We start from the raw sequence: 27994 nt of genomic DNA on the forward strand, positions 1-27994 counted from the left end.
ATCTATCAGAAAAATGGAATTTGGAAGAAACACTTGCTTTTTGGTTAAAATAATTTAAAATAATATTTTTAGAAGGAATAAATAAATGTAACTTAAATATTAATACAGGGTATATAGAGAGACCTGAAATTCTTGGCTCACAGTAAAGGCTGATTTTGCCAGTTTACCTTGATCACAATTCAGTGTCTTCTGATTTTGGTATTGGCAGAATTTCGTGATAGTGAGATGGAACTGAACAACTCTAAAATTGAGACCTTAATACCAGAAAAATATAGTATTTCTTTGTACAGCAAGAAGTGGGAAAAATTAGTTAATACCTTTTCTACCTTAAGGTGTAATTGGATTCAGAAAAAGACTAACTTAAAGCAGGACCAGGCCTGACATATAAAATCCTCACAAGGTAACAAGAATCAGTTTGGTTTGTTCGCTGTCATTTCTCATTATAATCTTTGTCATGAGAATGGATTCATGTTGTGCCATTTTCTGTTCTTGTTACAATCTTTGTCACATGAATAAGATATCAGGATGTTAATGCCTGGCATACAGTATTGTGTGTGTAATGATACTGTACAGGACTACGCTGACCTTTGCAATATTATGTATTCTGATTGGTTGTTCATGTCACCTCTTTCCCACAAGTTAATAAGGCTGTAAAAAGGAGAGAACTGAAATGGCCAGCCAGTCAAATTATAGAATTTTGAAAAGGTCAGAGCAGTATGGCACAGAGAAAAAAAAATTATGGAATATATGGTGCATTAAAATTCTTGTGACAATGATTGTAACAAGAATAGGAAAGGATACCCATTTATGTTATTCCAATCTAGAGAACCCCATAGGATGGTATTCTCGGGACAGCAATCATTTACGCATCCCTGAGTCATACATGTGAAAATATCCATTTATGCTGTTTTTTCCTTAAAAATAATTGCATAGATTTTCTACTATTCAACAAAAAAGAGCATTGAAAATAAGATTTTCATCTCAGAAAAGGGGCATTAATATTGTTAACATTTCAGTTAAGACTTTATATTTGAGACTAAAGAAAAGGTTTTTTTTATAAGTAAAATCTGTTGTTCATATGAGATTTATTTGGTCTATTTTTTCATGTAACACTTTTCTTTGAAATAAAATAGGAGAGTAGGACTGAATGAATTAACCTCTCTCAAGACCGTTTAGAATGTGGGATAGACCGAAAGAGCAGTTAGGAGTTTATGTAGAAATTCTACATGATCTATACAAAACTTATTTTATCTTTATGATGTGTGATGTTGGCCAATACACAAAAAATCTTTTCTTCCTCTGCATCTTCAGTGGAAAGATAGTGACAGAGAGAAAGAGGTATAATACTTAAATCAGAAACCCTGATGTTATTGTTCTTAAGTGTGCAATAATTACTTATTTTTCAAATTGTTTTTATGCATATTTTAAATTTTCTTGTAGAACAACTTCATTGGATTTTGTAGCCTATAAGGAGACATCTGTTTTAAACCTTAGCTTTACACTTATTTCACTAATAGAGTAAACATGTTATAGTCCAAAGCTAGTCAAAGCTAGTGATCCCAGCACCCTATGCTCTGATGCTCATCCAGTAGGCCTGGGGTAGAATTCAGATATATGAATGTTTATGAAGTACCCCCACGTGATTTTGATGTAGGTTGTGCCTGGAATATTGGTATTGGCAACCTCATTTTGCAAAGAGCTAAGTGAGACCCCCAGTTAAAGCCCAATGGCTCAGACCAAGCCACAGAGGGTGGAGGAGGGCAACTCAACTTCAAATCACAGTGCTTGGGTGGGGGCGAAGCAGGCAGTGGGGAGTTGCGGTTCCAGAACTCAGAAGCTTAAAATGTCTTGCACCATCCACTTATACTCACAAATAGGGTCAGATTGGAGGGCCAACCAGACAGGAATGGTCGCCTGCAATAGGACACGCTTATCACTTTCACATTTTCAAGCTTGATTTTTGAGGCTGAACCAACGAGGCTGCATTTTCCAGCCCACTGAAAGCCCAGTTTATGCAGTGAAAAGTGGCAAAGCACAACCATCTCAAGAAGAGGAACCTGAGCACAAGCATTTTAAAAATCTACCCCTCCCCGCCCATATTGAGGAGCCCAAATTCCTAAAGTTCAAAGGAAGAAAGGAAAGACAGTGAGAGTGAAATGGAGGAAGAGCTAAAATCTGTGGATCCTGCTTTGGTTTTGAATCTGGAAATTTTTGAGCTTCATTGAGGGCTGAAATCCTGTCAGTTACTCTAGGTCTGTGAATTGAACTGTATGTTTGTAGGGGTGAGAGAACATTAGACTCACTCAGCTGTATAGTTACTGGAGATGTACAAGTTCTTTTTTGAGCTGAGCAAAATGGTTATGTAATTGCATACTTCTCATAATTATTGAGTAATTATATACTTCTTATAATTACTGAGTAATCATTGTTCTATAACTAGAACTTAATGTTACAACTAATTATATAATTACCATGTATTAATGTTGTTATCTAGGAAGCTTAGGATGAAGTGCTACTTATATATCTCCCCTTGCCATGCCATTTTCAAAGCAAGCAATAGTGTTTGTTTTTTGTTTGTTTTACAGTTCAAAATTTCCTTAAAAAACAAACAAGCAAAATGCAATGGAAAAAACTTCACCAATATTATACTCATACATATTTACTCATTGATTTTGTATTTGTCCCTGGCTGAAAATTTGTAAAATTATATTGTCATGGCTTAATTTTAGAATTTCCATTGTTGCTTTACAAATTTCAATCTTTTATAAGACCTGCACAGTTACGCTACTTGAGAGTCAATTGAATATCTGCTTGAATCTATAGGACAAGCTTACCTTTTTGAAAGTTTACAATTGAGCATGTAATGACAGCAGAAATACTTCCAAGGAGCTCAATATCATGGGGACAGGAGGAGATCTCCCCTTGCTGACCATGTAATTGTTCTTAGGCAATGGTTAGGATGGTCATATTTAATCTTAACCAGGTTTCTTGAGTGCAAGAATTATGTCTTATGTACTTGAGGCATGTTCTCGTCAGTGCCTAGAAAAGCCTTCTCCTTGCATGCCGTTGGAGCTCAATAATCTTCAGTAGAAGCAAGCTGACTAGTTGTAAAGAACCTAGGAAAGCTAAAATGGCATAAACTGGAAATGTCTTTTTAGTGCATAATGAAATTATCAAAGGCTGCTTTGTAGGTTTCATAATGTCTTGCTAATAAGTATTACACATATAGAGGAGTGTATTATCTACTTACATTTTAGGACCTTGAAATCATTCTTTAAGCTATGAATATGTCTTTATCTGCCTTTACTGAAAGTGAATAGAAATTATCATTGTCACGTTTTAGCCCACAAGCACTGTTTATTTCCAAAGAAATAAACTTATTTCTTTGGATGTGCCAATTTTGGGTCCAGAGTAATAAATTATGTTATGCCACTAGGGCTTTCTTCTGCTCATGGAAAAAACTCCTGAGTATTTTGTGTAACAGTAGATTTTTCAGTGACTTCCTCCATCCCTAAATGGTTATAAGTATCTTTTTAAATAACTTTTTGTATGTTTTTACAATTTGTTGGACCTACCCACATTTCATGAAAATAGTCAAGTAATAACCAGATATCAGACCCTCTTTTGCATTATTTGACCTTCATTAATTTCAGTTTGAAATATAATCTGATGGGACAATGGCACATTGGTAATGGATGAGATTAGTGCTGCTTTATTCATTGAAAAACCTTAGAATTTTGATGAATAATACATTGTTAGGTTGGAAGGGGTAGAGAATAGGTAGGTAATTGCTACTGAGAAAATGAAATACAGGGTACAAAATTCTTAATCACTTGCTAGTTCTGAATGGCTAGAATGTATCAGTTGTATGGATTACAACAAAAACAATAACATCATTCCTAGCTGTTGTTTATGAGCAACTATTATGTGCTGGATATGATAAAGAAATAATCTCACTTAATTTTCACAATAGCACTGCAATGTAAATACTGTATTATCATTCCCAGTTCACAGATGAAGAACCAGACATTCAGAAATATTAAGTAAATTAGCAAAGAGCACATTGCTAAAGAATACAAGAACAAGTTCAAATGCAGGGCTTTTTGACAACCAAATTTATGTTCTTTCCTTTGCACTATACTTTGCTACTAAACTGTGTTAAAATATAATGTTTTTGTAAATATTGTAAACCTTGCATTTTGTATACTATACGATGCAAGATCACTTTTAGTATGATGCCATCTTTTACTTTTTAAGCATTTGTTCAATAAAGATTATATCAGTATCTGGAGATCTTGCAAGTATGCTTGTTCTTCTCTTTGAAGCTCAATATCATGTGTTTTTTAATTCATTTGTCTATATCTGCAGAATTTGTGTGTGAAAGATTGAATGTACATATAATAAAAAGTGGTTTTATATAGGAAAAAGGTTATTTGAAGTAAATATTGGTGCTCTTTTAGATAAAAAATCTCACTCTGTCACCCAAGCTGGAGTGCAGTGACACAATTATAGTTCACTGTAATCTCAAATTTGTGGGTTCAAGTGATTCTCCCACCTCAGCCTCCTGAGTAGCTAGAACTACAGGCTCATACCATCATGACCAGATAATTTTTAATTTTAATTTTTTTTTTTTTTAGAGATGAGGACTTGCTATGTTGCCTAGCCTGGGTGGTACTCTTAATCATTCAGTTTTCTGTTTTTTAAGAGTTATTGTATCATTTCTAAAAGTGACAAACATTAAGCAGCATTTAAAAAATTGTCTCATAAATTTTTCAGGAAAGCATCGAATATAGAAAATGTTACAATTTTCATCTGTAGCCCTTTTCTTATTTTAACCCTAATTTTTTACTCTTAACCTGAAATTTAACCTAATGGTGTAAGAGAGAGAGATAAAACACTGTTACTAGGCAGCAGTATTTTCCTGCATTTTGGACTGATGAGATTTAAGAATGGGTTTGCTAAGGCTTTGGAAGGACCGTGGTGTTGGGACCAGGGTGAGGATGTATTAAAAGTGATTCTTTTATATAGCTAGACAGCTTCTGCATTTTCTCATAAAGCTAAAAATATTAGATCTTCTGATCAAAGTGGACATATAGTACCTCCCATCCCCAGTTGCTTTTCAAGATATTCTGACTAATTCAAATTTAAAAGGGCATTAGATAGAAAGAAATCCACCCACATTTCAAGCAAAGTGAACAGAAAACACCTCAGTTTGTGAAATATACAATATCTGACAAATATGTCTGAGTATAATACGTATATCCAGAACAATTCTATTTGAGGAATAATGTGTTATTTCTTCCTGTCTGCACATCCAAAAAAATTCAGGGATTTTTATTGGGAAAAAAAACCTCAAAAAAGTATAAACAACTCATCAAGTAATCAATTTCTACATTTGTGGAATATTTTTACTTATATGCTTGATACTTGTGATATGGCTTTATCCTACAGTTATCTAAGAATATTCATCAAAGTATTTCGATTGCCGTGATGAATGAATTGGCCAGGTCAACTCAGATAGCACTTTTGTTCACACGATAATAAAATCCAAATGTGTGCATTGATAGAAGCACGTGTAATGCCTCTTAGAGTGGTAAAGTTACAGACCTATTTGGTACAGTATATTTAGAAACTCAAGAAAATACTCAAATAATAGCAGGAATGAATTCTTAAATACGTATTTATTTTAATAATTTTCTTTTTTAATCAGTAGGTAATAACTACACCCTTCTGAATGTCACAAAAGTCATGTACAGCGGAGAAGAGACAAACCTTTGGGTGCTCATCGATGGGCTGGTTCCTTTTACCAACTATACTGTACAAGTGAATATTTCAAATAGCCAAGGCAGTTTGATAACTGATCCTGTAACAATTGCAATGCCTCCAGGAGGTAAGTCTATGCAAATGTTGGCTATCTAATTTTATATAAATGCCCTAGAATTAAGTTTCCATTGAATACCTTGTTTATTTTTAGAGGCATTTTATTTTAGAACTTAGAGGCTCAATTGTATTTCTGGTTCTTTTAATAGTTGTTGTTTTGCTTTGTTTATTCAGATTCTTTAATTGATGATCTTTTATTGTTTTGTTGAGACTGCTTTCATCCATCTCACACTGTGTGTATGTGTGTGTATATACCACACACACATACACACACACACATATATATATCTGGATTTCTGCATGTTAAGAAAATTGGGAAATGCTTTTGTTCAAGACTTTACTTAAAGCCAAAATTTATATTTGCAATTTGAGCTTCCATTTTCTACTGCAAATGGTTCTCATTCCTGGTGTTCTAAATAACTAGTTCAATTGTATACTTAAAGTACTTCATTAGGCAAAAAGGGCAGGGTGCAGATGATAGAATAGGAAAATTCCATTTGCACTACTGGAAAACACCTTTAAATTCCTGATCCTAATAATTACAGTTCAGCAGGGCCACATTCATGTGTGAAATGTGATACAGTCTGCATATTTTTATTTTAAATATTTCTATAAAAATCGACCTATTCACAATTACCATTATTTTGATGTGCCTTCAGCTTCACCATGTTTTAACTCGTTGTGGGAAATAATCCCACTGAGGAAAACCCCTCTAGGGTTGACATGGATGGCCCTTGAAGAGAAAGCATGCCTCAAAATGTTAAGAGCATGACTCTCAATTCAGTGCTAAAGAATGTGTGTTTTCTGAAAATCCTGAAGGCAAAGGACCCCAGGACATCCAGCATCTGCCCTGTAGCCCATCTCCCAGGAATGAGTATATTCTGAACTAAGGGAGAATGTCACAATCTTTTATCAGCAATCCGAAGGGCAGGTTAACCCCACTTCCAGTTATGAAGAGTATAAGAACACAAAGTGCCTTATCACTGGAGAAAAATAAAGGGGAATCTTCAGTTTGTATGGAACCGCTCCCCTGCAAAAAAGATTCATTACTTGTTGTATCATAAAACCACTCACTATTATCTACCTTTTATGCCATTATTAAAATTAATGAATTGATGTTTACTAAAATACTTGAAACTGTAAATGTCAGAAGCTACATTACTTAAGAAAAGAATGCATAAAAGAAACTTTTGAGGCTGATCAACTCAGGTTAGTATCATATTTATTGAGACAATAATTTTAAAAGGGAATTGAATTTAGATATATTTATTTAAAAATTGAGACTGAAACCCAAAATAAAACAAACTCCCCCCGCTAAAATAAACCTTAGGTATTCATATCTTCATTTTTCACTTCAATACACATACTAGGAAGGATAGAAAACTGTGATGGCTCTAAACCTTAGAATACAATATCCTTTACTCAAATTTAGAAATTAAAGAGTAATCAGTGCCATAATGGAGGTTTTAAGTTATATAGTAATACCTTTTCTACAGGATATATACAATATTTAATAAGCATGTTTATTTTAGGGTATTTATACTGATTTAAATAGTTTGTGATTTACAGTAATTTATATCATATTCATAAAATAGGGCAAATTTAATTCATTGTTTATGTTTTTAGGAATGTATGGTCTAATAATTTGTTATTTATACATATATCAAGATTCAATTAAAAATAGCAAGGTCCTACTGCTAACTGAATATGCGCTATGTGAATATACCTGTCAGTAAAAGGGTTAATATTATGCAAATAGAAAGAAACTAAAATATTGTTTTATAGTGGTGCAGTCAAACTGAGTGAACTGTTAACTGAGGCTTATCTTCATCTTTGCTCTGTGGATGCTTATCTGTGTCATTACCATAATGCACTGCAGGCCCACACTCTCTGGGCCTGATGCAATCCTTCACTTTATGTATTCAGAAATCTAGAATTTGGGAGTCAGTCCTTCACCAAAGAGGAAGCAAATGTCTTCAAAGACAGACGGTGATTCGCTAAAGTTTATTATGGCCATTAGGACATACTTTCTTTTTTCATTAGATTGTTGTTGATTACAATTAGGAAACTTATAGCTTTAAAATTATCTTTTTTATGACCTTGTGGCAGTTTAAAGGTGATACCTCATTGAATAAATAGGTTTTAGTTCATGCTTCCTTTTACTTAATGATCTGAAAACATATTATCCTGATTTACACATAAAAATCATGCTGAAAAGCATGTGGCATTCACTAGAATATGTGTGTTTAAGTAGAATTAAATTAGTACTGAGAGTTATTAAAGAAATCTTCCATGCCTTTGTCCAGTGAACTGTGTTTCATTCTGAGATGAATAATAAATGGACCAATATATGGAGGCAAACCAACTTATGGGCAGAGAAGGTTCTATATGCTATTTACTTTTCCATTATAGTTGGATTGTTATCATTATTGCCATTTCCTTGATTTCAATATTAGATCTCTTTTATGGTGATGTTGAATTCCTAGTATCTTTCAATGCTGGGTGATGCAAGATTTGTGATGATAATATCCTTAGCTATGCTTCTTTTGCATAGTTTTAAAACATAAGAAAAGAGTTGGGCAAAATAAAATGCTCTTTTTATTTATTTTTATTTATATTTAAAAAAATATTTGCTATCAAATATGACCTGGAAAATCCCCTTTACCCATTTAATCTGGCCAAATCCTACTCATTTTTTAGCCTCAAACCTATATATTGGTCCATCAGAAAGTCATCTTTTGCCAACAGAGGCTGAGATAGGGCCTTTCTGTATCCCAGAGAACAGTTACATTATACTGAAATTGCCTGTTTAATCTGTCACAATCACTGGTTATAAGATCCTATAGAGTAGGAACTGTTTCTTACTCACATTTCTATCTTCAGCACCTAGACTAAACCTGACACATGGTAGGTGCATAATGAATAATTGGTGAATGAATAAATTAGTCAAGATTGCTTAATGACTAGTTTTAAATTTTAAGCTTATTATTACTCAGGCCCGCCAGGCCTCATCTCAACCTCAGCAACCTTGTATTTTAGCCAGCTGTGAAAGAGACCTTCTCTGTACACCACTGTCCAATGTAGGAATGCTCTGGTTATGTAGATAAAATTGGGAGCTCAAACTGTAAGGAGGGTGAGTGTATTGGAGGTGAGAAATATTCTCAAGTTATGCCAACTCTTCATTCTTTTATTCTTCCCTATAGTGGTTACTTTTCTCAGGTGAGCATAGAATAAACAATCCTTAGTTGAGATAGGAATTTGGAAAGGAGAAGTGAAAGGGTCATACTCCAAAGAATTTTACCAGGATACATCATCTCTTAATTTGTAGTTAGGACACATCTTATTTGCCAGTCCTACCTCTATTTTTCTGATGAGAAAAAATATATAATTAAGAATATGATAAACACAAGTTATTTGAAGAAAGAAATTAAAGTAAGAAGATGGTGCTACTAATAACTTGGCACATAGATGAACAGTGGCAAATCCCAATTAACACACATTTTTTATTTGAAAAATTCACTTTAAATATTATTTGGACAACTGGAGGAGCGTCTCTGTTTTTTTCCAATTATGTAGCAGATCCTTCCCTACTTCTGCACACTCAAGTTTTTTGTATTTCTACAATTACTATATTTTTAGGTTGTTTGTAATAACATAATGCTCATATTTAGCACTAAGGTATTCTTGGAAATAAAGAATATATTTAATCAGAGCTCTTGAATAGCATTATGGTACAGGTTCAAGAGTTCTAGGAAAAGAATTAAAAAAATAAAAATGAATCCAAATGTTAATCCATAAATATGAAACTTTCCTATGGCCTTTACCCCTTCAAGGTCTGGAGTTACTAATGGGGTTAGGATTTCAACGCTTAATGGGGCTCAGTGCATTAGTGTTTTGTATGCATGGAATTCAGCATTCAGTTTAATAAGTGGTTGACATTGGTGATGTCCCTTAATTTGCTTAAATCTAATTGGCTCTTTTATCAGTCAAACCTGTATGGATTGGCAATTGATCAGAAAGGGTCAGCCATGACTCTGCATGTAGTTAAATGATGGAAGCACCAGTTAAAGTCACAGTTGCGTGATAATAAGCAAAAGAAGAACAAATGAGCTTAGAGGAGGAAGGCAAAGAAGCTTAGAAGTTTTGCAGGATCTTCAAGTTCAGAACAAAGGCATTATAGAGTATATAAATTTTAAATACACTGCATTTTGCCTCCAGACTTAAACCTTTTTTTTTCCAGATGAACTGAAATCTTGTCTGAAACTGTCTTTGTTACATCAAAGAACTACTCAGAAAGCTAAAAGAGACAGAAGAAGCATAAAAGGGCATAGTTTAAAATGATTAGTGACAAATTCCATACTGACGAGCTAGAAACAGATTTTTAATGAAAGTTTTATATTATTCCAAAAGGAATAATTCTGTTTATCTTTTTCTGAACTGCTTTATTGTAACAGTGAAAGGAACTTGGAGCCACCCTGGTTTGTGAACCTAATCCAATTTTCCTCTGAGAGTAAATAATTTGTCATTTGTACTTTTAAGTTGATGAGAATTATTATAATCTACAAACAGTGTAAAATACTAGGCTTGAGAAAATCTGTTTATTTTCCCAAATGCGTTATTAGAGAACCAAAAATTGAAAAAGGCAAAATGGTTGCGAGTAGTTTGTTTTACAGGGTCTTTTCGACTCTCTCTCCTTCCCCTGAACCCCCTCCCCACTTATCCGCCTAAAATATCAATGAGAAAAAAAAGAAAGAAAGAAAGAAAACCATTAGGAAGTAAAACTTAGGCACATCGCAAAAGCATAGACGTTGGAGTCCTAGAAACAAGGATTTAAATCCACCTCTTTCACTCACTGCTTGAGTGACTATGAGCAAATCTGCAGATATAACTGAGCCTCAGTTTGCTCATCCATTAAAGAGGCTGGATGGTAATTCCCACCTGACTGGAGGATTGAACAACATATTATATGTAATGTGTTTAGCGCATTGCCTGTCTTGGTAAACATTTGGTGCTTCCTACCTCTTTTGTTCTATTTTCCTACTAAGACTCTTTCTGGGGACCTGGAAAATGCCCTATAGAAAAAGTAAGTGAAAAAACCTGTCTTTCACATAGACTGCAGAGACCAGAATAATTTCATCTTGCTACATCCCTATCCTTTCCTACACTTACCCCTTAACATGTTGACATACGTATGGCCAGGCCAGTAACCCTGCTAAGGGGTGGTTGTGATGCATATTAGATGATGAAGTAAGCAGGAAGCATGGGAAGTGATTTTCTTTTTGAAATACCTTCAGCATCCTCCTCCATGACCTCCAGATCATAATTTGCGAAGATTTTTACATCAAGCTCTCATTGGTCATCTTGGGATTTCACATATTTTCTTAATAGAACTCTTCTTCTGTGTTTATATAGAGCTACTTATTAAATATAATTATGACTTTTTAAAAAATGTCTATTATCGTATATTTTATTCACAAATGCTTTTTTTTTTACATTGTTAATGCTAGCCCAAAGCAAGTAATTTGAAATTTTATCCTAAGATGTTTTCACGTTTTCTTAATTGTCCTCAAATACATATATTTAAAAGTTACATCTTGGAATTCAAACTTTTTTTCATTTTTCACTAAATAGGAAAGTTTACTAGTTGTTCAGCCAATATTCTTTTGAATAACTAAATAAAATGTTTGCTTTTAAAAGATGTTAGTATATGATTTTTGCCCAATAATACCACTAAAGGAATAATATATTAATGACTAACTTTTTTAGCTTGAACTACTGAATTCCATTGTGTTTAGAATTTAGGAGACTGGAATATTTTTTCGGGTATTGCTGTGTAATGAGTCACTCTAGAAGTCAGCAACTTAAAACAACCGTTCTGTATTATTTCTCACCTGATTGTGTGAGTTGTCAGCATGGTTCTCCTGGCTTAAGGAGGCTGGACTGGGCTTCTTCAGAATTCCCAGAAAGAAACTCAGGGTTTCAAGAGTCAAGCCCTAGTGTACAAACCCTGAAAACCTTTGCTTCCCTCAAACTGTCCAAAGCAAATTTCTTGCCCAAGTCAAAAAGCATGTATGCTGGAATGTATGATTTACTGGAGTCTGATAATTTGTCAATCTTCCATAAATGTCTAAGTGATTGGTTTTTAGATTGTGTATGTATGTGTGTATATGTACAAACACATATATGCAAGTATTACAGATACATAATTTTTCTTTTAAATTAGTTCTGCTTTTGAAATAATGGTGTACTAGCACCAAAAAAAATGAAGAAAGCTGTTTACTAAATTTTTCCTTGAAGAAGATATAAAAAAATCTTTCCTTACATGACAATTAATTTTGACGTTTTATTTCAGTATAAAGATCAAGAAATGTATATCAATAGATTCTTGTTTAAAATGTTTGTAGCTCCCTATTGGAGGGAAAATTCTGATCTCTTCTTATAAGTAGGTGATTTAAAAAAATATCTTAGCTATTTCTCAAATCTAGGCCTTGGGTATTCTGATTTCTGCTTGTAACTTTGAACTGTGAGAGTAGAAACTGTGTGTAATTTGAATATTTTCTGTAGCTCCAGTGTCTGGCATAAACTATTTGCTGAATAAATTACCAGAGCCCTTTGTGGCAGTGATAACTTGGAAAATAATCCTGAAAGTTATATTTTGCTATTGCTGTGTCTTTTACTTGGATAAACATTTTCCAGAATTAAATTCAACATTTAGGGTTTAATTCATCCTAAAATCATTTTTAGTCCTGTTAAGATTACCATAACAGTGTAAAAATACATAATATAGGACCCTCTGGAGGTATGTTTATAAATTTGTGTGTGTGTTTAATTGTCTATTTTACCTACCATTTTATTTTTTATTTTTAAATAATTCCATCTTTTATATTATGTTTAGGGGGGTACACGTGCAGGCTTGTCACATGGATATATTGTATGATGCTGAGGTTTCAGGTATGATTGATCCTATTGCCCAGGTAGTGAGCAGAGCACCTAATAGTTTTCAGTTCTTTGCTTTCTCCCACTGTTCCCCCACTGTTCCCCTTCTAGTAGTTTCCACTGTAACCACCATTTTCAATTAACTTATCTATTGTGACTGGTGGTTGAACACTTAACTGAAAATAATGATTAAAACAGAACATTCAAAAATTTAAATATATATTAAACACAACTTTAATTTAGAACACATAAATATATTTATCTATATATTTATCCAACAATCTTATTATATAGGGCCAAGTTGTTTTCTTGGAGTGTTAATTTAGTATTTATAAGTCCAGCATATTTGCTGCCAAAACTATATTCATAATGCATAGTTTGATTTCCACTTTGAAAACTCCTTTAAAAGGAGATCAAAAATTTAGAGATAATTAAGGAAGAATCTAATTATAGAATTTTTCAGGCTTTTGTAATATCCTAAGTCTTTTAGTTATTTTTCCTGAACGAATTTCACAGTATTGTTTTATTAAGTCCTCACTGAAAGTTTTTCAAAGCAGTAAATTTTCATAGTAAACGGTTTCTGTTAACAGTGCTCATCAGTTTAAGCATTATTTAATTAAATGACATAATCATAATGACAACCACAATTGACATCACAGGTTTAAAAAATACAGCTGACTCTTTGTGAGTGTATAATTCTACCTGCGACTGCAGAATGTTGCCCTTGAACTACAGAGTAGTCAACTATCCATCTTTGCAATACAGAGTAAATGTAAATTTTTTATTAATCTGGCAAGTCAGATAAGAATAGGTAGGTAAGGCTGGGCACAGTGGCTCACGCCTGTAATCCCAGCACTTCGGAAGGCCAAGGAGGGTGGATCACCTGAGGTTGGGAGTTCGAGACCAGCCTGACCAACATAGAGAAACCCCATCGCTACCAAAAATACAAAAACTTAGCCGGGCATGGTGGCGCATGTTGTAATTCCAGCTACTCGGGAGGCTGGGGTAGGAGAATCGCTTGAACCCGAAAGGCGGAGGTTACAGAGAGCCAAGATTGTGCCATTGCACTCCAGCCTGGGCAACAAGAGCAAAACTCTGTCTCAAAAAAAAAAAAAAAAAAAAGATAGGTAGGTAAAGCAAGTGTCTACTATTTAGGAAAAAGACATGCTTCCAAGGTGGCAGAATGATCCACCCTCAGAGCAGCCTACCCAAGTAGGAGAGGCAGGACAATGCTACCAAATTCTTATCTTAGGTTAAGCATTACCACAGCTGAAGAAAAAAGAAATTATTGATTATATCCCTTCAATTGATTAGGGACTGAGTCTGAGATTTGTGGCATAACTTGCTCAGTGAACTTATTTTTCTCCTTCAGTTTTTAAAGGAAAGAACTGAGCTTTCTCTCCTATTTTCAAATTTCAACCAAAATCTCTTTCTAAGACCTTAGAGCAATGAACTGTGGGTAGCACTATCAACCAGCCAGGGGGAGAATGGTATTTTTTTTTTTTTTTTTTGCAGGGTCTCTAAGAGAATTAGGGGCAACTAGAACTGGCTCAAAAAGCAAGAATATACCAAAGAGCAAAAGAGTAAATAAATAAGAATTGCAAAAACAAACTCTGTTGTATCTTGCACTTTCTTCATGCATTGTAGCACTGAGAATTGTAAAATATTTCTATACCTTTTGTTTGTTTGTTTTTGTTCTTGTTTTTTTGAGACGGAGTCTCGCTCTGTCACCCAGGCTGGAGTGCAGTGGCGTGATCTCAGCTCACTCTCTATGCCTTTTAAAATCAACTTAGTACAATGTCAAGATGCTACTTTTTAAAAATAAAATTAATGGTTCTCAAAAATGTGAAAGCTTGCTTGCCAAGTACAGATATAGAGCCTCTCAATATGTGTTTTCCATTTTTCATCTGCTCTGTATCCACTTAGATTTATTTGAAATATATAAATAGAAACATTAATGTGCAGGTGGCAATGGGATATCTTAAAAATTGAAAGAGTACAAAGGAATGGAAATTTTAAAAATAAACGTAGGTTAGCAGCTGAAATAAACAATAGGCTAAGATGGTATATTACCTTATTCAGAGGGTAGAAGGAAAGATGAGATTAACTGCTTTTTATAATGTAAAAGCCACAATGAAGATATAGGATGGTGAGGAATAGCATTCTTTAAAACGACAACATTCTACCACATAAACAGATGGTTTGTCTTTACCTTCAGTATATTAAAACCTACATAATTTATATTACATCCAGTTCATATGAATCTTTAGAATAGTTGTGCATAATGTTTTACTTCTGTGTATATCTTCCAAATGTGCTGCTATTTTTTCCCTGGAAAAATCAACCCATTGAAAGTAATAAAGTAGGAGAATTCAACAAATAAAAAGTATTTAAATTCTTAATAAAATAAATAGTGTGCTTTCAAAAACACATACCAGGCCATTTAATTTAACCCATGCTTTCTCCCAGGTACGAGAATAGAACCAAAGGATTTATGACTGTCTTAAACATGCTCTCGAATCCTTTCCTGAAAAGCGTTACCTTTACTTTTTTGGAATTGATAGTTTAACCTGCTTTGTGTGTGTGTGTGTGCATGTATGAAGAGGTATATGTTTGTAATATTACATATCACAAGCCAAAGAGAGGGATAAATTCCTGTTTCATAATTTGTGAACAATTTTTTCACTTTTTGTATTCACCATCTTGACAATGAACTTCCTGCTTATAAAAACACCTTAGAAAAAGACTAACTTCTGAGCTATGGAGAAGAGGGAAGGGAACTTTGAAGTGTGCTTACTATGGACTCAACAAGCCTCCAGCAAAGGGCTGCCAGCTCTCCATATTTGCATACTCTCATGTGGATTATATAGAAATACACACGCCCACACACACAATTAAGTGCTATCTTTAAAGCATCCTGGGGCAAGAGAGAGAGACTTAAAAAAATAAAATAAAATCACATCTTTTTCTTTTTTACCAGGGGAGAGGGGTGGGAAATATTGTTCCTTTAAGTTCCATTGATATTTTCTAACTCACATTTTTAAAAAGAGTAAGTACAATTCATTTTCTTTTTTTTTCTTCGAAGACGGCTTTATCCATAACTTTAAGCTTAAAAAAAAAATCATGTCTGTCTGACTGACACTGCAGTCTAAAAGCAACTTGAAGTTTTATTTGAATTTTTATAGTGCCCTAAAGAAATTTTTGCTTTATTTCTTTAAAATAATATCTTGTTCCTCATTTTTTCATAGACAAACTGTATGCCTGACTTGCATAAAATTCTATGAACATTTACCTGCCTATATAAATACTCACAAAAGTGAGAAAATTCTTAATATGTCTTAGATACTTAGAGACCATATTTCCAACCTCTTTTCATCAGCAGCATCAAGAAAATCCCTTTTTCTATCTCTATAAAGGCATATAGACCCCCCAGAGTCTAAAAGAAAACTTAAAAACTTAAGGAGGAATAGATTTTGACAACAGTAGGGAAATTCACTTACAACCACTATGCTTTTCATGATTGTTAATTAATTGGGACAAATGAAACTAGAAACATGAGGGTATCTAATATATACTTTATTAGATTAATCCCTCTTACACTTTGATGACCATTTTCAAATGTATACTATCTTTCATTTTTATTTAAATGTTTCGTATGCTTGTATCATGTCTTATCTACTAGAGTATAAATTCATGGGGAAGATAAAACGAATGGGCTGGGTGTGGTGTCTCACACTTGTAATCCCAGCACTTTGGGAGGCTGAAGTGGGAGGATTATTGAGCTCAGGAGTTTGAGACCAGTCTGGGCAACATAGTGAGACCCCATCTCTATTTAAATTTAAAAAAGAAGAAGTAAAATGAAAAAAAAAATGAATGGGTGAATGGAGGTAGACAGAGGAGTCACAGCTGGTCTCCCTTTTCTTTCTCTATCCCTCTCACCATTTACCTTGGCTCAGGCATATAATAGGATATTAGTAATGATTACTATCATGCTCTTGTGGAGTGCTAGTGGCCTGGGGCTATTTTTGCACCCAGCATACCTTCACCCTTTCTTTTGATGACAGGCTCCAATTTCCCTCTCAGCACCCTGGGCTCTTTGAAGATCAGAACATGCACATGCGCTGTGTGTGAAGTTGACTGCATCACCAGGTCTGACCAATGAGGACACTGTATTCTCCTAACCACAGTGATTTTTTTTCAGGAATGACAGGCATTCCAATCAAAGCCACTGAATTGCAGTAAACCAGTACAGTAAACAGAGGCATGTCTCTTGCCCTGTATTTGAATATGGGATTCAGCTCAATTTGCTGCCAACCGTGTTGCCCCTCAAAGAGTCTGAGAAATTTAGTCAGCAAGGAAGAAAGCAGAGTGGGTATGAGAGAAGGAGGTAGACTAGATTCTGGTGACGTCATTTGATCCTTTGAATCCAGCATTGCCAAAACCCAGCTCTTTCCCTTGAGTGTTTTTTTGTTTGTTTGTTTGTTTGTTTGTTTGTTTTTTGATTACAGGAACCCACTACCCATCTCATTGCTTAAGCCTCTATGTGTTGTGTTTTCTGCCACTTGAAAACAAAAGCATTTGCCACAATGCTTGAGAGAAAGGAAAACAAGTAGAGAACATTTAGAGAAGTCTCATCACTTCCTGAAAATCATGCCAAATGCTAAACTTAACATATGTGTTTGGCTTTTGCTTGGGCTCTCAAATTAGGAAACCTCAAGAAGTAAGCTGGATGTCACATGAGATAATATTTTCTAAAACTGTGAAATGGCTGATCCCATTCTGAAGGGTCTCCTCAGAGCCACTTCATTTGACAATCTTCTGAGCTATTTCTCCACTATTTTCAGGTCTCAGAGCCGTGAGTTCTAGTAATAACTCTTGTGCTAATTAGCTGTTTGGTCTGACTTAAGTAATTTTACCTGACTATGATGTTGGTCTCTTATCTCTAAAATGGCAGATGTGAATTAGATCAGCAGTATCTATAGTGTGATCCCAGACCAGGAACTTCAACATTCCTTGAAATTTGCTTGAAATGCAACTTCTCAAACCCTACTCTCAACCTACTTAACCAGAAATTCTGAGGGTGGGGCCAAGCAATCTGTGTTTTAATGAGATTCCATTACCAACTCCCAGGTCACTGGGTACCTTCACAAGTTCGAAGACCACTGAGCTAGACCATCTTTAAAACACTTTCAAAGCAAAAATATATGATCTTGTCTATGACTTTATTCCACATTCATATTTGAGACAAATACTCAGGGAAAAATAGGTATAATAGGCCTCCATGCTCAACTGGTCTTTGAATATATAAGTCACATTCGTAGGGCCAGAGGTCTTTCCAATATAAGAAAGCCATCGTGTTGCTCACAGTCTTCCTGAATGGGCCAGGAACAGATACCAAAGATAACCAATTCCAGATGTTGAGTTCTACCTGTGGCACCAGAAAGCAACAGGCATGATGTTTTATGCACTGGGGAACACTAATCAGTCCTACTGTGAAGACACTGTCAGCTAAATTTCCTCTGCTCTTCAACTTCTTCACAGAACATCTGCTACAATAAACTCCTTGTAACTAAAACCTGAGTCTTTCCCCTCTGGGGAATTTTCTTTAATGAGCCTCTTGTGGCTACATCTGTACGGTTTTGAAATATGTTTCCTCAAGTCAGTTACATCTTCATCCTGGATTCTAGGGTTTGCTGTCTATTGGACCTCATAGCTAAGATTTTTCCTTCTAGGAGTTCACAAACACAACTCCAGAGTAGGTTGACATAGTGCCCAGTATCTAGAGAAAAATTAAGATCATGTAACCTTTTATTTGCTAAAAAGAGATTTTTGATGTTGTGATCACTCATACCAAGATAGCATTTATTAATACTAGGTGCAGGTGTGGTTTTGCATATATTAACTCATTTTATTCTCCTCACAAACCCTGTAAGGCAAGTGCTATTACTATCCCTATTTACACATGAGGAAGTTGAAGAAACAATATTGGCTTGCAACTAGTAAAGGTCATCTTACTAGTAAAAGGCAGACACTGTATTTAAAACTAGAGACTGACTATAGAAGCCTAGTTCTGAGCCACTATACTCTATTGTTCTACTGACTGTAGAACTATACTCTATTTCTTCTACTGACTGTTCATATGCTCTCTTGGCAGCAGCAACACAGATTTTGATGCCCCACTAATCAATGCAGATCTGAAGAGGTGACTTGACTCTATTGTAGGGTCAAATATAATTTTAAGGGTATTGTTGGTTGAACTAGTAGGTTTTTAAATCCTGTTGCAGATGGCCTAGAGAACTGTCCTCAGTGACTGTATAACCCATGCTCTAAAGTTTATAATGTCATAAGAGAAAAAAAATGTAGGTAAAACATGTTTACAGCCTTACAAAAAAGCATTAAGCAGAAGCAATATTATGTGGTATGTACCCTGTGTGGAGAAGGCAAAGAAACCAACCAGTTGGACCCATCCTTTGCCAGTGTGGATATAAGTACTTAACTTGCCCACCAAGTATTTTGCCCAACTTCTGTCATATTTACCTATGAACTTCTATTATAAATTATTATAAATTGTGATCTTCTGATTGTACATAGTTTGCATTCTTGTGAAGAGACTTAATTTATCTAATAGTGTTAATTTTGAAAAATTAACAAACTTTCTTAAAAGAGAGCAAGAAAACTTATATTTGTAAAAACTAATGAAAGAAAGAATCTTTTTCTTCTTGTACTAAAACAATTTTCTGTGAACAGTTGAAAAAACACTCTAGTCAGGTGAAGACACTTATTCACGTGTGGAATATTCTAGAAATAAGCCATGTGAACAGTGTGAGTATGTGGGAAAATTGTTCACTGGAATGGCCACAAAATGACCATGTGTGACCTCTGGGCCATAAGAAAGCAGGAATACTTTCCTCATCAAAATCTGAAGTTGAGGGCATGATCACAGGAAAAAGCTTAAATCTTATTCCCATGGTTGATGCTATAAATCAAGTAAGCATGTATCTTAGACTGTGCATTTGTAAAGCACAGCGTCTATCAAAATATCACAATTCAACTTATCCACCACTTGCTATCCCCAGCATTTTCATTTCCTGATTGTGTGACCTTGAGAAACTTTTCTCCTCTCTAAGCCTCATTTTGCTCATCTGGGAAGGGGTTTCATAATTACAGAACTTTCCTCAATGGGTTTAGACAAGGAATAAAGAATGTGTGTGCACTGAGATTAGCTGGCACATTAGGTAGCTGCTCAATTCTTTGTTTAAAGGACATAAAGCATGATGTATAAATACAAAATATACATAAGCTTATCACTATTGAGTTGAAAATTAACCTGTAAACATCTACATTTTTATCTTCTTTGATGATTCCAACAGCTGTCTCTAAAACTAAGTGTAAGGAAACAGCAGACTGGTTGTGGCATATTAAATTATAAGTGAGGACTAATTTGAGGATCAAAGATGCTCTTTGGGAGATATCGCCTGACTAGTAGGAAAAGCATTAGCTGTCTCCCTCTGTCTCATGTATTTGTTCTCTCTGTCTTGGAAATATCCTTCCCCACAGTTTCTGAATCTTGATGTTTAATTGAACACAAAGGTCTTTGAGAAACACAACAGGGGGTTGTTCCCGGTAGTTCTGGCATTGAGGAAATTGAAATGTACATGTTTTTTTCTCATTTATCAAAGAAGGGCAAGAATCTAAACTGACATTTTATATCAAATGAATTATGAACTGTGTACTTTGTACCTAAGGGAACAACAACTAAATTAGGGTTTTAGTTAAGAGAGAGAGAGAGACAAAAATAGGCTTTGAATAAAACATACAGTAATTTCTGTTACTGTGCCTGACAGTGACATGGCCAGATACAGTTCCATTGTAGAACTAGTGACTGGATGCAGGCTACTCTGAAATCTTTAAATGTATTTGAGAGACCATCTCAGAAAAAATTAAACCTAAATTTCTTATGTTGTTAGACTTTATGGTCAGTGAAATAGTCTTGATAATCTAAAGTTAACTTTCAGCTTTTTATCAATGCTTACTTTCTTAAAAAAAATAACAGTTGCAAAGTTTTACTTCCTGAGAAAGTATGAAATTATAGGTTGCTTGAGAGGGAAAATACAATGCAGAATAAAAATAATATATATGAAAATGCCACATTCCATCTCTCCTCTGATTATCTGTAACACCTACACAAATACTACACACTACACTCATATGTTATTGTGCTCATAAAGAGTGTGAATCCTAAGATCAGTGGGACTTGGTTCAAATCTTAATTTCCCCCCTCCTACTAGCTGTAAGAGCTTCGGCAAGTTATACAATCAGACTCTGCTTTACTTTGTTCTTCTGTAAATGGTAGTAAACAATAAGCACTATCTCACAGGATTGACACTGAGAACTTAATTATGATGATGCCTGCAATAGATACAACGTGATGCAGTACACATAGTAGTTGTTACGTTGCACAGTTGTTTCCATCCCTATGTGAGAAGATTAGGCAGCAACAAATTAGAACTCCATTATTTAATGGCTGCTGATTCCTGAAGTATAGGAAGTATTAGAATTAAAATTTTAAGGAGAAGGACCCTATAATGTCTGTGCAATATATCTAATAATCATTTTTTAAATAACCAATTGAAAATTCTTGGGAATTGGGGGTGATTCATGCTTTCTTCTTCTGGGCAAAGCTATGTATTGATTACCATATTTTTCTTCACAAATAAATATTCCAATTTATGCAATATAAAAATAAAAGAAGCGTTATTAATATGAATACATTTGTTTTAGACTTCTAAATCCCCCTAGGTTCATAAACCTAAAAGTGACAAAATTCCTTGATATTAATCCCATATGCTTTCTGATGCCAATGCTATACTGGATAATAATTTTGTGACTAAATTACTAGAAACAAATAACTATCACTGATAGCCTGATTACAAATTTTCTTCATATAATTATTGATCATTGCTGTGGTAAAATGAACATCATAATTTTTATTCTCAAATGTTGATTCTAACTCTACTACTTATAAGGTGAAATCAGTTCTTAGAAGTCTTTCAGCAGTTTAAATTCTGCCGATGACTATTGTTTTATTCTTACTAATAGATAATGTGAAATTAATGGCGTGTTGAGGTAAGGGATGCTGTCTTGTCCGTTTAGGCTGCTACAACAAAATACTATCGACTAGGTGCCTTACAAGCAACAGAAATGTATTTCACACAGTTCTGGAGGCTGGGAAGTCCAGGATCAAGGTGCTGACAGATTCAGTGTCTAGTGAAGGCTCTTCTTCATAGACAGTCATTTTCTTTACTCTAACTTCACATGGCAGAAGGGGTGAGAAGTCTCCCTTGGGTCTCTATTACAAGGGCACTAACCGCATTCATGAGGGCTACAATATCATAACCTGATCACCTCCCAAGGCTCCATCTCCTAATATTATCTCCTTGGCGGTGAGAATTTCAACATAAGAATTATAGGAGGGACATAGACCATAGCAGACACCCCACATTTAAGTATTTTAATGCTAGATCTAGTTAGTATTTGAGTAATTTAATTAATAAACTTGAATATTATATCCAATCCCATTGTTACAATGACTTTTATAACCAATCTGCTCTGATTCTTCAATCATTAAATGACTAAAATTTTTTCCACTATTCAAAGATCACTTAATTTCTTGGTATTTGATTGTATCTTAGAATAGTGGATTCAGTGGCACCATAGAGGAAGAGTCCGACTCTAAAATATAATGGTTTATTTTCTACACGACCTCAGTCACTTTTTGTTTTGTTTTTGAGAAAGGCTCTCACTTTGACACCCTGGCTAGAGTGTAGTGGCACAGTCACAGCTCTCCGCAGCCTCAATCTCCTGGGCTCAAGCAATTGTCCCACCTTAGCATCCTGAGTAGCTGGCAATACAGGCATGCACCACCACGTCCAGCTAATTTTGTATTTTTTTTTTTTTTTTTTTGTAGCGATAGGGTTTCACTATGTTATTCAGACTGGTCTCAAACTCCCGGGCTCAAGCAATCTGCCCATCTCAGCCTCCCAAAATACTGGGATTATAGGTGTGAGCCACTGTACCCAGCCCCTCAGTAATTTATTTTGCTATTTTTCTTGTTGGATACATTCAACAAGGGATAATTTAATGCAGTCTTCCTGAAAAGAGTGGCTTTGACTTGAGCTTGAATTTATTTATTGTTAACCTTGCTAAGCATATCAATTTTTAATTTCACAAAGGCTAAATTCTTCAGTGAATTATTTTAAATGAAGTCAATGAGCAATATTAGAATCAAAAATAAAATAGAATTAATTGAACAGTATTGTTGTATATATTTTAAATTATTTTTCCAATTGAAGATATGCTTTAAACAAAAGGCTCAAGCAATCAGGTACTCAAGGAAAAAGAATTTAATCTATGCTGCCTAGAAACTAATTGGATGAATATGATCGTATTCAAAATAATAGGAATGCTAAGAAATGCTCTTAGGAATACTAAGACGAATTCAAATGTCAAAAGCAAAGGCTTAACTAGAGTGTCTAAATGTAGGAAGTCTCTGTAAGGAAAAGGAAAAAAATTTGGTTGGTGGTTTGAGACATAACAAAAAAAAAAATTCTTCTGGGCATTATGACCACCAACTTCAGGGCCTCTAATTAGTCTGACAAAGTGACAGTTCTACATTCTAGTTGAACAAATAATGTATCTAATGAAATTCAAAATCGCTATTTTTCTCTGAGCACAGTGAGCTACATCATTCACAGCTTTGGGGTATTTCAAAATTAACAGAGGATGACTTCAGTCTGTCTGATGTTTCTTGGTTAACAAATTCACTGAAATTGTCTTGCAGAGCAATTTTAAGCAATTCTTTAATCTTAAACCACAAAGAGAGGTGGAGGTGGAGGTGTGTTACCTTGGTCCTATGGATGCTAATGTGAAGTGGAATCTTTTATTTCTCAAAATGGTCAACAGCAATTAGTATTCAGTGGTGTCTTTTTATTCTGGTGCCCTTGACCCACCTCTGCCCCCCTTTCTATATTACTCCTATTATATACCGTAACTGGGGATATTCTTGCTTCTTTTCCATTCTAATTAAAGCATTCTTAGTGAACATGGGAACCATTTTTCATTTCATGAAGAATAATTACTGGAGCTAGGTGAAATCTGCCCATTGGGTTTTATATAATTTTTGACAAATATTTGCACGAATTTTGACTGATATATTCTTACCATTTCTCCGTGAAATGTTGGAGAAGTTTTCAGTTCCCTCAGAACAATAAACCTAAATATGTACGTGAAAGACCAAGATAAATGTTGTACCGCCTTCAGGTTGTATTTGCTAATGTACTTTAAAATATTTTATTTTGTCACTAATATAAGAAATAATGATGACATTTTAACAATTTTTTTTATTTTTGCACATGTTTCTTTCCTAGTCAGAGTTTGACCTAAATACTCTTCTACTACACTAGTGACAATCTTGAGAAATATCATTTATTTAGGTTGGATCTGTAAAACCTATAGCTCTTGTTATACATCTTGTTTCTTTTTTTTAATTTTATTATTATTATACTTTAAGTTTCAGGGTACATGTGCACAATGTGCAGGTTTGTTACACATGTATACATGTGCCATGCTGGTGTGCTATACCCATTAACTCGTCATTTAGCATTAGGTGTATCTCCTAATGCTATCCCTCCCCACTCCCCCCACCCCACAACAGTCCCCAGAGTGTGATGTTCCCCTTCCTGTGTCCATGTGTTCTCATTATTCAGTTCCCACCTATGAGTGAGAATATGCGGTTTGGTTTTTTGTTGTTGCGATAGTTTACTGAGAATGATGATTTCCAATTTCATCCATGTCCCTACAAAGGACATGAACTCATCATTTTTTATGGCTGCATAGTATTCCATGGTGTATATGTGCCACATTTTCTTAATCCAGTCTATCATTGTTGGACATTTGGGTTGGTTCCAAGTCTTTGCTATTGTGAATAGTGCCGCAATAAACATATGTGTGCATGTGTCTTTATAGCAGCATGATTTATAGTCCTTTGGGTATATACCCAGTAATGGGATGGCTGGGTCAAATAGTATTTCTAGTTCTAGATCCCTGAGGAATCACCACACTGACTTCCACAATGTCTGAACTCTTGTTTCTTTATTTTTCTCTAGAGTCCTTTCTCAGAGCCAAGGGTGTCTTGACAAGTAAAAGAGAAAAAAGTTACTAAACAGAGAGAAAGAGAGAGTAACAGACTAAGAAAGACAGAGACAATTTCTTCAAACCTCTACTCCAAAAAATCCTCCTCAAAATTTAAATGACACATTTGTTTAAAACTTCAAAAAATCTTGCATTCTTTCAAAACACTGAGCTGTTAGATTCTACCAACAGTATCCGCTCTCCAAGTTAGTTCTTTAGGTTCCTGTGTGTTGGATGGGGAAGAGGTAGGGAAAGGAGGCTAGCTACCTTTTATGTCTGTGAGGAAGGGCAAAGGTCTGGTTTGGCTCATTTTAAACAACATTGTTTAAAATAACAGGAACTTGAACTTTGGAGACAGTTGCTAGATTCAAACAGCAGCACAAACCCCTCATTACTTGTGTGGTCTTGTGCAAGTCATTTATGTTATGAAGCTTCAGATTCCTTGACCCACCTACTTCACACCTAGGACTATTAGGAGGATTCAGTGTGATGATACATACAAAGCATTTAGTCCATTGCCTGGTGTACAATAACTGCCCAGCATTAACTCTGACATTGTAGTGTGCTTTTGTTTACAAATGAATATCAAGATGTTAGCATTGTTCAAGGGGCAATTAACCAAAGTCATTCATTAAAGTTGTTGAGTTGTTTAATAAACAACTCAATTAACATAAAGACTCTTTACCAAAACTTTTAACTTTGTTCAAATTTCATTCATCCAAAAGCAGTTGCTGAGCTCTTTCTAGCCACCAGGCATAACTCTAGGTCCTGTGCAAAACAGGCTTTTGGAGCAGATGGTGTGCATTCCCTGATGGAACTGAAGGCCCTGGCCACCATTGTGGTGATGTTCATAACTGCACTTACTGCATGTTCTGGCTGGCTACTTAAGAATTCCCTAAGGAGATATTGGATAGATCAAGGTACTTAGAGCTTGGTTTCACCTTCTAGGGGGAGAAAGGGTTGCTCTTAACAAAAACTAGGACAATAAATTTAAATGTGTTTATAAATAATGATGTAAGACAACTATGTCAATGTTGTTAAAGTTGGCTGTTACTTTTAAGTACAAAATTGCATATTCCTTATTTGGTGGGATTACTGTACATAGTTATTTTTAGAAATCAGAAAAGTTAATTGATTTACTGTGATTCTCTCGTTTTACAAAAATGCAAATTGTTTTATTATATAAGAAGAGTCCATTTTAGACCAAATTCATTCCCATAAAATGAAAACTTCTTGGAAAAACAACAAAAAAGAACTTTTTAAGAAGATGTATTGATTGGTAACTCATGACATTTCTTTTCTGTTTTGCTTTTTGGCTCCCGTGAATCTCAGAAAAAAAAAGTCTGTTGCTACTCAGGAGGCTGAGGCAGAAGAATCGCTCGAGCCTAGGAGGCGGAGGTTGCAGTGAGCAGAAATTGCACCACTGCACTCCAGCCTGGGTGACAGAGCGAGACTCTGTCTCAAAAAAAAAAAAAAAGCCTGTTGCTTGACAATGGCTAACCTTAGTAGAGGTTTTGTGGTACAGTTCACTGATCTTTTTCCTTCATTATTCAGCTTTGTTTTCTTGAGTTTTATATTAAATGTTTTTAAAAATATTTTGGTAATTATGCAGGTTAATAAATTATAAAGGATATCTATAGTTTTCCCCATCTCTTTCTGGCATTCTAATGACATGAATGCAGATTCCTTATTGATCCATATAAGAATGAGCTCCCAGAAGTGAGTGTAATGGAATCAAGTAGCCAGAAATACTTAGTAATTGGATTGTTTTTCACATTCTGCACTCAACTTTTATGGAAAAAAAAAACTGGAATCAAAGTATATCAATAAGATGATAAATCCATTCATTCCTTTCCAGTATCCAGTCCAGTCCATTTACCAGGGAGTAGCCACCACCATCTGTCCCTCAATGTTTTCAAACTAAACAACAATTGTAGTTTCTGTGCTTAAAATATTGATGGAATTAGTGATTCCCCATCTCCTTCGTATACATTTCAGACTCTTTATCTGTCCTACAAGACCAGTGTCTCCCACCCTTGCTGCCTTGCTTTTAATTCCCCAAACAGTGAGATCACCATAGAGCTTCCGGCCCATAACAGGTCAGCAAAGTCTTGGTCATTTAACAGGTCCAAACTTAAATACCACTTCCTTAGAAAGCCTTTTTTCTTTCAACCAAAATTAAGTCGGCCCCCTTTAATGATACCTCTTAGCACCTCTGTTCTCCCTCATAGCACTCTGTGTACATTTTAACTGCATATTGCTTTCTATTTGTTTGATGCCAGTCTTGCTCCACTTGACAATATTCTCATGCCCATAATGGTGTGACTCTGGCTAGTTTGTTCTTCATTATGCACCCATCACCTGGCACGATGCCTGGCAAGGGAGTAAAGGAGGATGGGTAGATCAGTTTTTCAGGCAATATAAAAATGACAGCACAATTTTATCACAAATGTTTAATCTTTCTGTATTTCCATATTTATAGCTTGGAGATTGCATAGTAAACAGGAAAGAGGATGAGGTTTTGAATCAAAATTCTCATGTTTGAATCCCAGCCTGGCACTTAGCACAATCACAAAGAACTGTAGGAGGAATGCAATACTCACATCATCTAATTCATGGCATGGCTGCAAGGCCAAATGAGAAAAATGGAGATGCATTCAAAAGGTGAGAGCTACATGAGAATTCATGAACACAAAGAAGGGAAAAACAGACACAGGGCCTACTCGAGGGTGAAGGGTGGGAAGATGGAGAGGAACAGAAAAAATAACCTTTGGGTACTAAGCTTATTACCTGGGTGATGAAATAATCTGTACACTAAACCTCCATGACTTCAGTTTACCTACATAACAAACCTGCACATGTACCCCTGAACCTAAAATAAAAGTTTTTTAAAAAGTAATTGAAATGTTCGTAACTCAAAGGATAAATGCTTGAGGGGATGGATACCCCATTCTCCATCGTGTGACTAGTTCACATTGCATATCTGTAT

At 35.0% G+C, this 27994-nt stretch overlaps 1 protein-coding gene across 1 annotated transcript in view; it reads left to right on the forward strand.

Annotated features, from left to right (window-relative positions):
* The window catches only part of USH2A (usherin), an 800680-nt gene that overhangs the window by 482134 nt on the left and 290552 nt on the right, over positions 1 to 27994 (forward strand). Inside the window, exon 38 of the mRNA XM_003814150.6 lies at positions 5711 to 5890. Within this exon, the coding sequence (XP_003814198.3) occupies positions 5711 to 5890 (180 nt within the window). The remainder of the gene's footprint in view (positions 1 to 5710; positions 5891 to 27994) is intronic.

Source organism: Pan paniscus, chromosome 1 (assembly GCF_029289425.2).
Source record: "Pan paniscus chromosome 1, NHGRI_mPanPan1-v2.0_pri, whole genome shotgun sequence".
Classification (NCBI taxonomy): Eukaryota; Metazoa; Chordata; class Mammalia; order Primates; family Hominidae; genus Pan; species Pan paniscus.